Source organism: Athene noctua, chromosome 38, assembly GCF_965140245.1.
Source record: "Athene noctua chromosome 38, bAthNoc1.hap1.1, whole genome shotgun sequence".
NCBI lineage: Eukaryota > Metazoa > Chordata > Aves > Strigiformes > Strigidae > Athene > Athene noctua.
In genome coordinates this window covers 389,553-403,744 of record NC_134074.1, presented here as the reverse complement: position 1 = coordinate 403,744, position 14,192 = coordinate 389,553, and the positions used below count along the sequence as shown (strand labels likewise).

The window sequence follows — 14,192 nt, the reverse complement described above, 5'->3', positions numbered from 1 at the left end:
TTTGAATTGGGTCCAAACCAGTATAAAAGTGGCAAAACCAGTTTGAATTGAGGCCAAACCAGTTAAAATGGGTAAAACCAGTATAAAAGGGGCCAAACCAGTATGAATTGAGGCCAAACCAGTTTGAATAGGGGCCAAACCAGTATAAAAGGTGTTAAAACCAGTTAAACTGAGGCCAAACCAGTATAAATGGGGTAAAACCAGTATAAAAGGGGCCAAACCAGTTTGAAGGGGGTAAAACCAGTATAAAAGGTGTTAAAACCAGTTAAGTTGGGGTCAAACCAGTATAAATGGGGTAAAACCAGTTTGAATTGGGGCCAAACCAGTATAAAAAGGGGGAAACCAGTTTGAAGGGGGTAAAACCAGTAGAAACCAGTTAAATTGAGGCCAAACGAGTGTAAATGGCGGGAAACCGGTAGAACTGGGGTAAAACCAGTTAAAATAGGGTAAAACCAGTATAAAAGGGGCCAAACCAGTTAAACTGGGGTGAAACCAGTAGAACTGGGTCAAACCCAGTAAAACTGGGGCAAAACCAGTATGAAAGAAGTGAAACCAGTTTGAATTGGGGCCAAACCAGTATAAATGAGGGGAAACCAGTTAGAAGGGGGTAAAACCAGTAGAACTGGGGTGAAACCAGTTAAAATGGGATGTAACCAGTATAAAAGGGGCCAAACCAGTTTGGTTGGGGCCCAAACCAGTTAAACTGGGGTGAAACCAGTATAAAAGGGCCCAAACCAGTTAAACTGGGGGGAAACCAGTTTGAACTGGGCCCAAACCAGTAGAACTGGGGTGAAACCAGTTTGAACTGGGCCCAAACCAGTATAAACCAGTTTGGTTGGGGCCCAAACCAGTTAAACTGGGGCGAAACCAGTATAAAAGGGCCCAAACCAGTTAAACTGGGGGGAAACCAGTTTGAACTGGGCCCAAACCAGTATAAACTGGGCGCCCCCCCCCCCCCAGTCCAGCGCCGCGCTCCGCCATGACACGCCCCGTATCCCCGCCCCTCCGCCCTGACTGACAGGCGCCCGGCGCCGACCCCTCCCACCCTCCTCCGGCTTCCACCAATCCCCTCGCGGCACCGCGCCGCTAATCCCGCCCCTTCCGCCTCCACCAATCAGCGCGCGCAGCGCCTGCGTCCCTCGCCGCTACGCCCTCCCTCCTCCCTCTCTCCCTCCGGTAGGGGCGTGGTCAGCGCTCGCCCCTCCTATTCCCGTTCCCTATTGGCCGGCGTGGTGGCAGGCAGCGCGCTCAACCAATCCCCGCCTCCGCTGCTTGATTGACAACCCCTTTCCACCACTCCCCGCCGCTCGCTTCCTCATCCCACCCCGCCGCCCGCTCTCCTTCACTCCTACTGGCCGCGCGCTTGACTGGCTGCGCTTTGAGCCAATCAGCGCGCCGCTTTGAGGCGGAGGGGGCGGGACTAAGCGGTTCTCCCCCTTTCCGTCAGGCCGCAGAGGGCGGCGCGGACGCCATTTTGTGGAGCAGCCCCTGAAGGCGGCGGCGGCGGCGGCGGGAGCGGGGCCGGAGCGGTGAGGGGAGAGGGGGAGGGAGAGGGAGAGCCCCCCCGTCAACCTACGGCGGGGAGGGGGGCGGAAAATGGCGGCGGGCGGGAAAATAGCGGCGGGGAGACGCGTTAAAGTGAGGGGCGAGGGGGGAGAAAAGCGCGGGAAGAGGAATGGGGGGGGGGGTGTAAAATGGCGGCCGCGGCCTCAGCGCTGTGAGGGGAGGAAGAGGAGGATGAGGAGGGAGGAAGATGGCGGGGGGAGCGCTGTGAGGGCCTGGGGGGGGCGTGGCGGGAAAAAAAAAAGGGGGGGCGTGGTTTGGGGGTGTCATGGCGGCGGGGGGGGTCCCTTGTGCTTCTCTTCCAGGCTCCTCTCGGCTGCAAAGTGGGGTCACCCCCCCCCCCCCCTTCTCCTCACCCCGTTTTTCCTTTAAAATATAAAAAATATTTAAAAAATTGAGGGATTAACCCCACACTCTTCCCCCCCCCCCCCGCCCCCCGCGACGTTTTGGGGTGAAAAACCCCGTTTTGAGCCTCGGCCTGAGGTAAAATTCTAATTTTTTTTTCTTTTTTCAACCTGTCTCTGAGGGTTGGAAGTGGCGGGAAAAGTTTCCCGCCTTTAAAAATATTTATTGTGGGGGTGCGGAGGGTAAAATGGCGCGAAACCCCGTTTTTTTCGCTTTTTTTTATATATATTTTTTTAAGGTTAAAAAGAGGAATTTGCCCTTTTTTGGGTGGGAATTTTGGGGTGGAATGAGGGGGAGTGAGTGTGGATCCCTCCCCTTCACCCCTCTCCTCGTGATTTTGGGGTGAAATCGGGGGAAATTGGGGGTTCGGACGCGTTTTGGGGGTCACAAATGGGGTGGGGGGGGGAAAAAAATGGGGATTTTTTCACAGGGTTTTTTTTGGGGGGGCGTTTGTTGAGAATTTTTTTGGGGTGGTTTTAGGGAGTTTTGAGGGTTTTGCGGGATTTGGGGGGATTTGTGGAGATTTTGGGGATGTTTCAGGAAGATTTTTGGGGCGGTTTTATAGAATTTTGGGGGAAATTTTGGGGGGATTTGGGGGAAATTTTGGGGGGATTTGGGGGAAATTTTGGGGGGATTTGGGGGAAATTTTGGGGGGATTTGGAGAAAATTGGGCGGTTTTAGGCAATTTGGGGCGTTTTTACAGAATTTTGACAGAATTTGGGGGGATTTGTGGAAAATTTTGGGGGGATTTGTGGAAAATTTTGGGGGGATTTGTGGAAAATTTTGGGGGGATTTGTGGAAAATTTTGGGGGGATTTGTGGAAAATTGGGTGGTTTTAGGCAATTTGGTGCATTTTTACAGAATTTTGGGGGGATTTGGGGAAAATTTTGGGGGGATTTGGGGAAAATTTTGGGGGGATTTGGGGAAAATTTTGGGGGGATTTGGGGAAAATTTTGGGGGGATTTGGGGAAAATTGGGCGGGTTTAGGCAATTTGGGGCGTTTTTACAGAATTTTGACAGAATTTTGGGAAAATTTGGGAGGATTTGGGGAAAATTTGGGGGGATTTAGGCAATTTGGGGCAGTTTTTAGGCAACTTGGGGCGTTTTTACAGAATTTTGGGGGGATTTGTGGAAAATTTGGCGGGTTTAGGCAATTTGGGGCGTTTTTACAGAATTTTGACAGAATTTTGGGAAAATTTGGGAGGATTTGGGGAAAATTTGGGGGGGATTTAGGCAATTTGGGGCAGTTTTTAGGCAACTTGGGGCGTTTTTACAGAATTTTGGGGGGATTTGTGGAAAATTTGGGGGGATTTGTGGAAAATTTGGGGGGATTTGTGGAACATTTGGGGGGATTTGTGGAAAATTTGGGGGGATTTGTGGAAAATTTGGGGGGATTTGTGGAAAATTTGGCGGTTTTAGGCAATTTGGGGAGTTTTTACAGAATTTGGGGGGATTTGGAGAAAATTTGGGGCAGTTTTTAGGCAACTTGGGGTGCTTTTACAGAATTTTGGGAGCATTTTGGGAAAATTTGGGGGGATTTGGAGAAAATTGGCGTTTTTAGGCAATTTGGGGCAGATTTTAGGCAATTTGGGGCAGATTTTAGGCAATTTGGGGGCGGTTTTACAGAATTTTGAGGGATTTCTGCAGGATTTTGGGGTACGTGCAGAGAATTTTGCGTTATTTTTACAGGATTTTGGGGGAATTTATCGAGATTTTGGGAGCGTTTCCACAAGATTTTGGGGCGTTTGTACAGAATTTTGGGGCGTTTGTACAGAATTTTGGGGCGTTTGTACAGAATTTTGGGGCGTTTGCACAAGATTTTGGGGAGTTTTTAGACAATTTGGGGAGTTTTTACAGTTTTGGGGCGTTTCCACAGGATTTTGGAGCATTTGCAGAGAATTTTAGGGAGTTTACAGATAATTTCGGAGCGTTTTTACAGAATTTTGAGGGATTTCTGCAGGATTTTGAGGCGTTTCCACGAGCTTTTGGGGGAGTAAGAGAGAATTTTGGGGAATTACAGAGAATTTTGGGGTATTTTTGCCGAATTTTGAGGGATTTCTGCAGGATTTTGAGGCATTTGCACAGGATTTGGGGAAATTTGCGGAGCCTTTAGGGGCGTTTCCACAAGAATTGGGGTATTTCAAAACGATTTTGGGGCATTTTCAGGGAGTTTTGGGCGTTTGCAGAGAAATTTTGAGGTTGAAAGGGCGTAGGGCTCGATTTCTATGTTACTTTTGGGGTGAAAAGCGGCAAAAATCATCTTTTTTACGGATTTTGGGGGGGTCAAAATAGCATAAAACTCCCTTTTCCCACCTTTTTTTTGGGGTAAAAAAAAAAAAAAATCCCATTTCTGTTTAATTTCTGGGGCAAAACGAGGGTAAATCCCCTTTTCCGCCTCGTTTTGAGGAGCTCAATAGCAAAAAATCTCATTTTTGGGGACCGAAAGCGGGAAAATCCCATTTTCTCCCAAATTTTGGGGGGTCAAAATGGTGAAAATCCCTTTTTCCACCTTATTTTGGAGGTCAAAATGCCCTAAAATCCCCTTTTCTGTGGGAATTTGGGGTCAAATTGAGGGAAATCCATCCCCTGCTCCCCTCCACCACGCTATTTTTGGGGCCAAACAGGCGAAAAATTCCCGTTTTTGGGACGAGACTGGAAAAAAATCCCCATTTTCGGGGCCAAACTGGGCAAAAATCCTCATTTTTGTGAGAGTTTTGTGGCCAAACGAGGAAAAAATCCCCATTTTGGGGGATAAACGGGGGAAAAAATCCGCGTTTTGAGGCCAAAGCAGGCAAAATTTTAGTTTTTAAGAAATTTTTAAGGACAAATCAGGGAAAATCCCCAGTTTTGGGGCTAAACTGGGTAAAATTTTAATTTTTACGTCATTTTTAAGGGCAAATGGGGGAAAATTTCAATTTTTGGGGCTAAACTGAGCAAAATTTTAATTTTTATGTTGTTTTATAAAGCAAATTAGGTTATATTTCTTTTTTTGGGGCCAAAATAGGCAAAACTTTATTTTTAAAGGAATTTTTAGGTTAAATGAGGGAAAAATCCCCATTTTTGGGGCTTAACTGGGCAAATTTTTAATTTTTAAATAATTTTTAAGGGCAAATCAGGGAAAATTTCAATTTTTGGGGCCAAACTGGGCAAAACTTTATTTTTAAAGTAATTTTTAAGGTCAGATCAGGGAAAATTTCCATTTTTGGGGCCAAAGCGGGCGAAATTTTATTTTTTAAGTCATTTTTAAGGTCAAACTAGGGGAAAAAAAATTCCCCATTTTTGGGGCCGAAATGGGGCAAATTTTATTTTTTTTTTCCTGTCAGTTTTGAGGCCAAAATTGAAAAAAAAAAATAAAAAAATTCATTTTTTGTGTCACTTTTTGGGGCAAAACTTGGGAAAATCCTCCCTCCTTCCCTTAATTTTTTGGGGCCAAACCCTCAATTTTAACCATTCCCCTTCCTCCCCTCCCCCCTCATTCAATTTTTTCCCCAAATCCCTCAAATTTCCCCCGTTCTTTCAAAAATCGCTATTTTCAGGCTACGCATTCCCCCCCCCCCCCCCAGCCCTGAAATTTTTGGGGAAAAAATCCCCAAATTCCCACATTTTTGGGGCAAGGGCCGCCCTTAAAGAAACCACACCCTCAGCGCCCCCAAAATCCTCCGTTTTTCCCCCAAAAACTTCCCACCCCCTCCCCCACCATTCAGCGTTGCCTCTCCGCCCTAATTTAACCAAAATCAGGGAAATTCACCCCAAAAATTTGGGGGGGGGGGTTGTTTTTCGTTCGACCTCTCCCCTTCTCCTTCCACAGGGCCCAGCCGCCCCCTCCCCCACCCCTGCGCCGCCATTTTGGCCCCGTTTCACCCCAAAACAAAAAAAAACTTAAAAAATCAATTTTTTAAAGGATTTTAAATGTTAAATTTTACAAATTTTAGATTTTAAATGTTGTAGATTTTCTGTTTTAAATTTTAAACGTTCGAGGCTACAAATTGTAAATTTCCCAAATTTTAAATTTTTCCCGTTTCCCAAATTTTAAATTTTTCCCGTTTCCCAAATTTTAAATTTTTCCCGTTTCCCAAATTTTAAATTTTTCCCGTTTCCCAAATTTTAAATTTTTCCCTTTTCCCCCAAATTGTAAATTTTTCCCAATTTTCCCCCAATTGTAAATTTTTCCCAATTTTCCCCCAATTGTAAATTTTTCCCAATTTTCCCCCAATTGTAAATTTTTCCCAATTTTCCCCCAATTGTAAATTTTTCCCAATTTTCCCCCAATTGTAAATTTTTCCCAATTTTCCCCCAATTGTAAATTTTTCCCAATTTTCCCCCAATTGTAAATTTTTCCCAATTTTCCCCCAATTGTAAATTTTTCCCAATTTTCCCCCAATTGTAAATTTTTCCCAATTTTCCCCCAATTGTAAATTTTTCCCAATTTTCCCCCAATTGTAAATTTTTCCCAATTTTCCCCCAATTGTAAATTTTTCCCAATTTTCCCCCAATTGTAAATTTTTCCCAATTTTCCCCCAATTGTAAATTTTTCCCAATTTTCCCCCAATTGTAAATTTTTCCCAATTTTCCCCCAATTGTAAATTTTTCCCAATTTTCCCCCAATTGTAAATTTTTCCCAATTTTCCCCCAATTGTAAATTTTTCCCAATTTTCCCCCAATTGTAAATTTTTCCCAATTTTCCCCCAATTGTAAATTTTTCCCATTTCCCAAATTGTAAATTTTCCAAATTTTAAATTCTCCTGTTTTCCAAATTTTCCCAATTTCCCCCAATTTTAAATTTTCCCAATTTCCCCCAATTTTAAATTTTCCCAATTTCCCCCAATTTTAAATTTTCCCAATTTCCCCCCGTTTTAAATTTTCCCAATTTCCCCCGTTTTAAATTTTCCCAATTTCCCCCAATTTTAAATTTTCCCAATTTCCCCCAATTTTAAATTTTCCCAATTTCCCCCAATTTTAAATTTTCCCAATTTTCCATTTTTCCCCCGAATTTTCCATTTTCTCTTTTCCGAATTTTCACCACAAACAGGGTGGGGCGCTGGAAGGGGGCGGGGCGTGACGGGGGGGCGGGGCCTCCATTTTGGCGGGAGGGGGCGGGGCCTCCCTGGCCCTGCCCTAACGCCCTTCCCCCTCTTTTTTTTTTTTTGTTTTTTTTTCCTTTTTTTTCTGTTTTTTTTTTTTTTTTTTGTTTTTTTTTTTCTGTCTTTTCACAGCGCGATTTTTTTATAGAGCCGGCGGCGACCGTAAGTGCCAAATTCTCCTTTTTTTACCCCAAAACCAAAAAAACCGGAAATTTAATTAAAAAACCCCCAAAAACCAATCAGCAGCGAAAATCGGCAACTTTTGCCCCTCCCCCCACCCCTCAGCCCCTCCCCCCACATCCAAAACCCCTCCCCCACCCCCCCCATGGGCCCCACCCACCATTTTCCCGCGGGGGCGGGATCACCACACGCCCCTCCCCCTTCCTGCCCCTCCCCCCCAGCCCTCCCCCCCTCCCTTTTCCCCTCACACCTCAAAACGCCCCAAAATGCCCCAAAATGACGGGGGGGGGGAGGGGGGGGAGTGGGTGGCCCCTCCCCCACCCCCCAGAGCGTGTTTTTTTTTTATTTTTTTTTTTTTTAAGGGATTTTGAGGCTTTTTGAGGATTTTGGGGGGATTTTGGTTTTTTAGGGGTTTTTATATTTGAGTTTTTTTTTTTAATATATTTTTGGGGGGTTTTAGGGGTTTTTAGCCGTTTTGTAAAAAAATTAGGAATTTTTGTAAAGGTTTTTTTTCATTTTCAGGGATTTTTGTTTTTTTTTAAAGATTTTTCCGGGTTTTTATTTTTTTAGGGGTTTGGGTTTTAAGGGGTTTTGGGGGTTTTTGATAATTTTTTCGGGTGGTTTAATTTTTTTTAAGGTGTTTTTAATGTTTTAGGGCGGTTTTAGGGGTTTTCAGGGATTTTATGTTTCGGCTTTTTAAATTCTAAATTTTGAAAATCTTTTCTGAAATTTTAAACATTTTAGAAAGTTTTGCTTTGAATTTTGTGAAGTTTTGTTTTAAATTTTAAAATGTTTTAATTTTAATTTTTTTCACGTTTTTAATGTTTTTAAGTATTAAATTTTTTATTTAAATTTATTTAAATATTAAGTTTTTAAAAATTTTAAATTCTTTTAAATTTTAGTTTTTAATATTTTAAAATTTTAAATGTTTTTAAACTTTTTTTGAATTTTAAAATTTTAAAAATATTTTAAAGATTAAATATTTTCTATTTTTAATTTTTTTAACTTTAATTTTTTAAATTTTTAAAAATTTTTTTAAATTTTTATATTTTTCAGATTTTGTATTTTTCAGATTTTGTATTTATCAAATTTTGTATTTATCAAATTTTGTATTTATCAAATTTTGTATTTATCAAATTTTGTATTTATCAAATTTTGTATTTATCAAATTTTGTATTTTTTAAATTTCCAATTTTTAGAATTTCCAATTATTTTTAGAATTTCCAATTATTTTTAGAATTTCCAACTTTTTTAGAATTTCCAACTTTTTTAGAATTTCCAACTTTTTTAGAATTTCCAACTTTTTTAGAATTTCCAACTTTTTTAGAATTTCCAACTTTTTTAGAATTTCCAACTTTTTTAGAATTTCCAACTTTTTTAGAATTTCCAACTTTTTTAGAATTTCCAACTTTTTTAGAATTTCCAACTTTTTTTTTGAATTTCCAACTTTTTTTTTGAATTTCCAACTTTTTTTTGAATTTTAAACTTTTTGAATTTTAAACTTTTTTTTTGAATTTTAAACTTTTTTTTTGAATTTTAAACTTTTTTTTTTGAATTTTAAACTTTTTTTTTTGAATTTTAAACTTTTTTTTTGAATTTTAAACTTTTTTTTTTGAATTTTAAACTTTTTTTTTTGAATTTTAAACTTTTTTTTAAAATTTTAAACTTTTTTTAAAATTTTAAACTTTTTTTAAAATTTTAAACTTTTTTTTAAAATTTTAAACTTTAAAACTTTTAAGAAATTTTTTAGTTTTAGGGTTTTTAACTTTGGGGGTTTTAGGGTTTTTTTTAGGGTTTTTTAATCTTTTTAGGGGCTTTCAATGTTTTTTTATATTTTAATTTTATTTTAGGGATTTTCAGGGTTTTTTAATTTTCAGGGTGGTTTTTTTTGAAAGTTTTTTTTTAGGGATTTTCACCGTGTTTGACTTTTCAGGGAATTTTTTTTTAGGGATTTTCAAAGTTTTTTTACTTTTCAGGGTTTGGGGTTTTTTTTTAGTTTTTAGGATTTGGGGGGGTTTTAGGGATTTTTGGGGATTTTTAGATTTTTTTAAAATTTTTCGGGATTTTAGGGGTTTTATTTTTTAGTTTTTTTAAGGCTTTTTTAGGGTTTTTTATTATTTCAGGGATTTTTGTAGCTTTTTTCAGGGATTTTGGGGGGTTTTAGGGGTTTTTAGGGATTTTTATTTTTTAGTTTTTTTTTTTTTTAAGGGTTTTTCAGGGTTTTTTATTATTTTGGGGATTTTTGTAGGTTTTTTAAGTTTTTTTTTTTTTACTTTTCAGTGTTTTTTTTAACCGATTTTCAGGTTTTGTTTTCCTTTCCAGGGTTTTATTTTAGGGTGTTTTGGGTAATTTTTATTTTTTAAGGTTTTCCAGGTTTTTTTATTCTTCAGGGATTTTTTTTTTTTTTTATTTTTTTAGGGAAATTGTGGGTTTGTTTTTCAGCTTTTTTTTTTTTAAGGTTTTTCAGGGATTTGTATTTTTTCAGCATTTTTTTTTAAGGATTTTTAGAGCTTTTTATTTTTCAGGGGTTTTTTATTTTTTAGGAATTTTTTTTCAACTTTTTCAGGAATTTTTTTAAAGGTTTTTTAGGGTTTTTCAAGGGTTTTTTTAATTTTTGGGGGGATTTTTAGGCTTTTTTATTTTTTAGGGTTTTTCAGGATTTTTTATTTTTTAGGGAATTTTTTTCTGTTTTTTTTTTTTAGGGATTGTTTTTTTTAGGGAGTTTTTCAGGGTTTTTTATTTTTTTTAGAGATTTTCCGTTTTTGGTTTTTTAAGGGATTTTTAGGGTTTTTTATTTTTTTAGGGATTTTTAGGGTTTTTTATTTTTTTAGGGATTTTTAGGGTTTTTTATTTTTTTAGGGGTTTTTAGGGTTTTTTATTTTTTTAGGGGTTTTTAGGGTTTTTTAGTTTTTTAGGGGTTTTTAGGGTTTTTTAGTTTTTTAGGGTTTTTTAGTTTTTTAGGGTTTTTTAGTTTTTTAGGGATTTTTAGGGTTTTTTAGTTTTTTAGGGATTTTCAGGGTTTTTTAGTTTTTTAGGGATTTTCAGGGTTTTTTAGTTTTTTAGGGATTTTCAGGGTTTTTTAGTTTTTTAGGGATTTTCAGGGTTTTTTAGTTTTTTAGGGATTTTTAGGGTTTTTTATTTTTTTAGGGATTTTCAGGGTTTTTTATTTTTTTAGGCTTTTCCGGGTTTTTTAGTTTTTTAGGGATTTTCTGGGGTTTTAATTTTTTTAGGGATTTTTTCAGGGTTTTTATTTTTTTATGGATTTTCAGGGTTTTTATTTTTTTAGGGATATTTAGGGTGTTTTATTTATTTAGGGATTTTCAGGGTTTTTTGGTTTTTTAAGGATTTTTTTAGGGTTTTTATTTTTTTAGGGATTTTCACGTTTTTTAATTTTTTTAGGGATTTTCATGGGGTTTTTTTTAGGGATTTTGAGGGTTTCATTTTTTTTAGGGATTTTCAAGGTTTTTTATTTTTTAGGGATTTTTTTTAGGGTTTTTCAAGGTTTTTTTAGGGTTTTTTATTTTTTCAGGGAATTTTAGGGATTTTTATTTTTTAGGGATATTTAGGGTGTTTTATTTTTTTAGGGATTTTTAGGTTTTTTGGTTTTTTAAGGATTTTTTTAGGATTTTTTTATTTTTTTAGGGATTTTCAGGGTTTTTTAATTTTTAGGGATTTTCAGGGGTTTTTATTTTTTTAGGGATTTTCGGGGTTTTTTATTTTTTTAGGGATTTTCGGGGTTTTTTATTTTTAGGGATTTTTAGAATTTTTTTTAAATCTTCAGGTATATTTTTAGGGATTTTCATGTTTTTTATTTTTTAGGGATTTTGAGGGTTTCATTTTTTTTTTAGGGATTTTCAGGGTTTTTTATTTTTTAGGGATTTTTTTTAGGGTTTTTCAAGATTTTTTTTTAGGGTTTTTTATTTTTTCAGGGAATTTTAGGGATTTTTATTTTTTTAGGGTTTTTCAGGCTTTTTTTTTTAGGGATTTACTTTTTAGGGTTTTTTATTTTTTTTTAGGCTTTTCCCGGGTGTTTGTATTTTTCAATTATTTTTTTTCCCCAAATTATTTATTTTTTTTTAAATTATTTTTCAGGGTATTTTTGGCGGGTATTTTTCTGCAGGTTGTGGTTTTTTAAATTTTTTTTTTCCCTTTTATTATTTTTATTTTTTAATTATCATTATTTTTTAATTTCCCCCCCCCCCTTGGCCTTTTTTACGGCCCCGCCCTCCCTCAAGCCCCGCCCCCTTTCACCCCACCCCTCCCCCCTCACGCCGCCGCCGACCCACGGACGCCCCTCCCCCACCCCGGAGCACCTCGACCCCCCCCTCCCCCCCACGGTAAGAGCCAACGAAGGGGCGGGGCCTCGTTAACGAAGCCACTAATGAGGCGGGGCGGCGCTAACGAGGGGGAGGGGCCCTTCCCCCGCCCCTCCCCCCACCCCCTTCTCATCCCCTATTTGCATGTTGGGGGGAGGGGAGGGGGAGGCTCTTCATTAACGAGGGGGGAGGCACTAATTAAGCTAATTACCACGCTGACGAGGGGGCGTGGAGCTTCATTAAGGTGGAAGAGGCAGAGTTGGGCTTAATTAATTAATTAGGAGGAGGTGAGCGGCTCGTTAGGCCTCAGCACTAAGTAGGGGTGTTAATTAATGACGCTAATTAACGACGAGCCTTAATTAGGAGCCCTAATTAAGGGTGGGGGGTGTTGGAGCTAATCAGGGCTCTGCCAAACTCCTCAAGGCCTCATTAAGAGCTTGGTGTTAATGAGCCTCGTTAAGGAGCTGACGAAGGGGCAGTCACCTCCTTTTTGTTAATTAATTAAGGGTGGTCGGACTAATTAGCGTTGCTAATGAGGATGAGTGCTAACGAGGGGGGGTGGGAATGAGGTTCTGACCACCTTGGGGCTCCCCAAAACCCATTTTTGGGCCAATTCGCCCCTTTTTATGTATTAATTGAATAATTTTGCCCTAATTAATATCATTAACGATAATTAATTTAACGAAGGACCTCCCTACAGTTGCTCATTGGCCAACGAGTCTCGGACACGACAACGTTGACGACTTGCCCACATTTAATTCCCTCAAAACCCCTTTTTTTGGCTAATTTACCCCTTTTTATGAATTAATTGATTAGTTTTGTCCTAATTAACATCATTAACAATGATTAATTAAACAAGGGGCCTCCCTACAGTTGCTCATTGGCCAACGGGTCTCGGACACGACAACGTTGACGACTTGCCCACAGTTTACTCCCTCAAAAACCCTTTTTTTGGGCCAATTCGCCCCTTTTTGTGAATTAATTAACTAATTTTGCCCTAATTATCATCATTAACAATGATTAATTAAGCAAGGGGCCTCCCTACAGTTGCTCATTGGCCAACGGGTCTCGGACACGACAACGTTGACGACTTGCCCACATTTAATTCCCTCAAAAACTCGTTTTTTGGCCCAATTTCCTTTTTTTATCACCAAACCCCAAACTTCTTGTCTTCGTTAACATAATTAGCGATGCCTGATTATTAATTAATTACTAATCAGTTATTAATTAGTTGTTTTAAGGAGGTGACCCGGGTTGACCCGGCATTCCCCGCCCCGCCGCGGCGCCCGGCGTCGTGCCGGCGGTCGGTGACGGGGCGGTGCCGCCATTTTGTAGGTGCCTGCCCCTTCTTCTTCCTCCTCCTCTTCCTCCTCCTCCTCCTCCTCCTCCTCCTCGCCGGCGCCATGGCCAGCAACGTGACGAACAAGACGGACCCTCGGTCGATGAACTCTCGGGTTTTCATCGGGAACCTCAACACGCTGGTGGTGAAGAAGAGCGACGTGGAGGCCATTTTCTCCAAATACGGGAAAATCGTCGGTTGTTCCGTCCACAAAGGCTTCGCCTTCGTCCAGTACGTCAACGAACGCAACGCCCGCGCCGCCGTGGCCGGGGAGGACGGACGTATGATCGCGGGGCAGGTCCTCGGTGAGGAGACGGCGGGGAATTGGGGGGGTTTGGCGGGAACTTGAGGGAGATTGGGGGGTTTTGGCGGGAGATTGGGGGGTTTTGGCGGGAGATTGGGGGGTTTTGGCGGGAGATTGGGGGTTTTTGGCGGGAACTTGGGGGTTTTTGGCGGGAACTTGAGGGAGATTGGGGGGTTTTGGCGGGAAATTGGGGGGGTTTTTTGGCGGGAAATCGGGGGTTTTTGGTGGGAACTTGAGGGAAATTGGGAGTTTTTGGAGGGAGATTGGGGGTTTTTGGCGGGAACTTGGGGGTTTTTGGCGGGAGATTGGGGGTTTTTGGCGGGAACTTGGGGGTTTTTGGCGGGAGATTGGGGGAGATTGGGGGGTTTTGGCGGGAAATTGGGGGGGTTTTTTGGCGGGAAATCGGGGGTTTTTGGTGGGAACTTGAGGGAAATTGGGAGTTTTTGGAGGGAGATTGGGGGTTTTTGGCGGGAACTTGGGGGTTTTTGGCGGGAGATTGGGGGTTTTTGGCGGGAGATTGGGGGTTTTTGGCGGGAACTTGGGGGTTTTTGGCGGGAACTTGGGGGTTTTTGGCGGGAACTTGGGGGTTTTTGGCGGGAACTTGGGGGTTTTTGGCGGGAACTTGGGGGTTTTTGGCGGGAACTTGGGGGAACTTGGGGGGGTTTTGGCGGGAACTTGGGGGAACTTGGGGGGGTTTTTGGCGGGAGATTGGGGGGTTTTGGCGGGAGATTGGGGGGTTTTGGCGGGAGATTGGGGGGTTTTGGCGGGAGATTGGGGGGTTTTGGCGGGAGATTGGGGGGTTTTGGCGGGAACTTGAGGGAAATTGGGGGGTTTTGGCGGGAACTTGAGGGAAATTGGGGGGTTTTGGCGGGAAATTGGGGGGTTTTGGCAGGATATTGGGGGTTTTTGGCGGGAACTTGAGGGAAATTGGGGGGTTTTGGCGGGAACTTGAGGGAAATTGGGGGTTTTGGCGGGAAATTGGGGGGTTTTGGCGGGAACTTGCG

General features: G+C 40.8%; 1 protein-coding gene across 4 annotated transcripts in view; it reads left to right on the top strand.

Moving 5' to 3' along the window:
• Window positions 1–1,446: 1,446 nt before the first annotated feature.
• The window catches only part of HNRNPC (heterogeneous nuclear ribonucleoprotein C), a 31,553-nt gene continuing 18,807 nt past the window's right edge, over window positions 1,447–14,192 (top strand). For 3 of the 4 annotated variants that reach the window (XM_074931062.1, XM_074931060.1, XM_074931063.1), the window contains exons 1-3: window positions 1,447–1,529; window positions 7,182–7,211; window positions 12,881–13,189. In XM_074931062.1, coding sequence (XP_074787163.1) covers window positions 12,949–13,189 — 241 coding nt within the window. In that variant the 5' untranslated portion in view covers window positions 1,447–1,529; window positions 7,182–7,211; window positions 12,881–12,948. Of the gene's footprint in view, window positions 1,530–7,181; window positions 7,212–11,464; window positions 11,567–12,880; window positions 13,190–14,192 lie in introns of all 4 variants that reach the window. The other variant, XM_074931061.1, reaches the window with a different exon arrangement.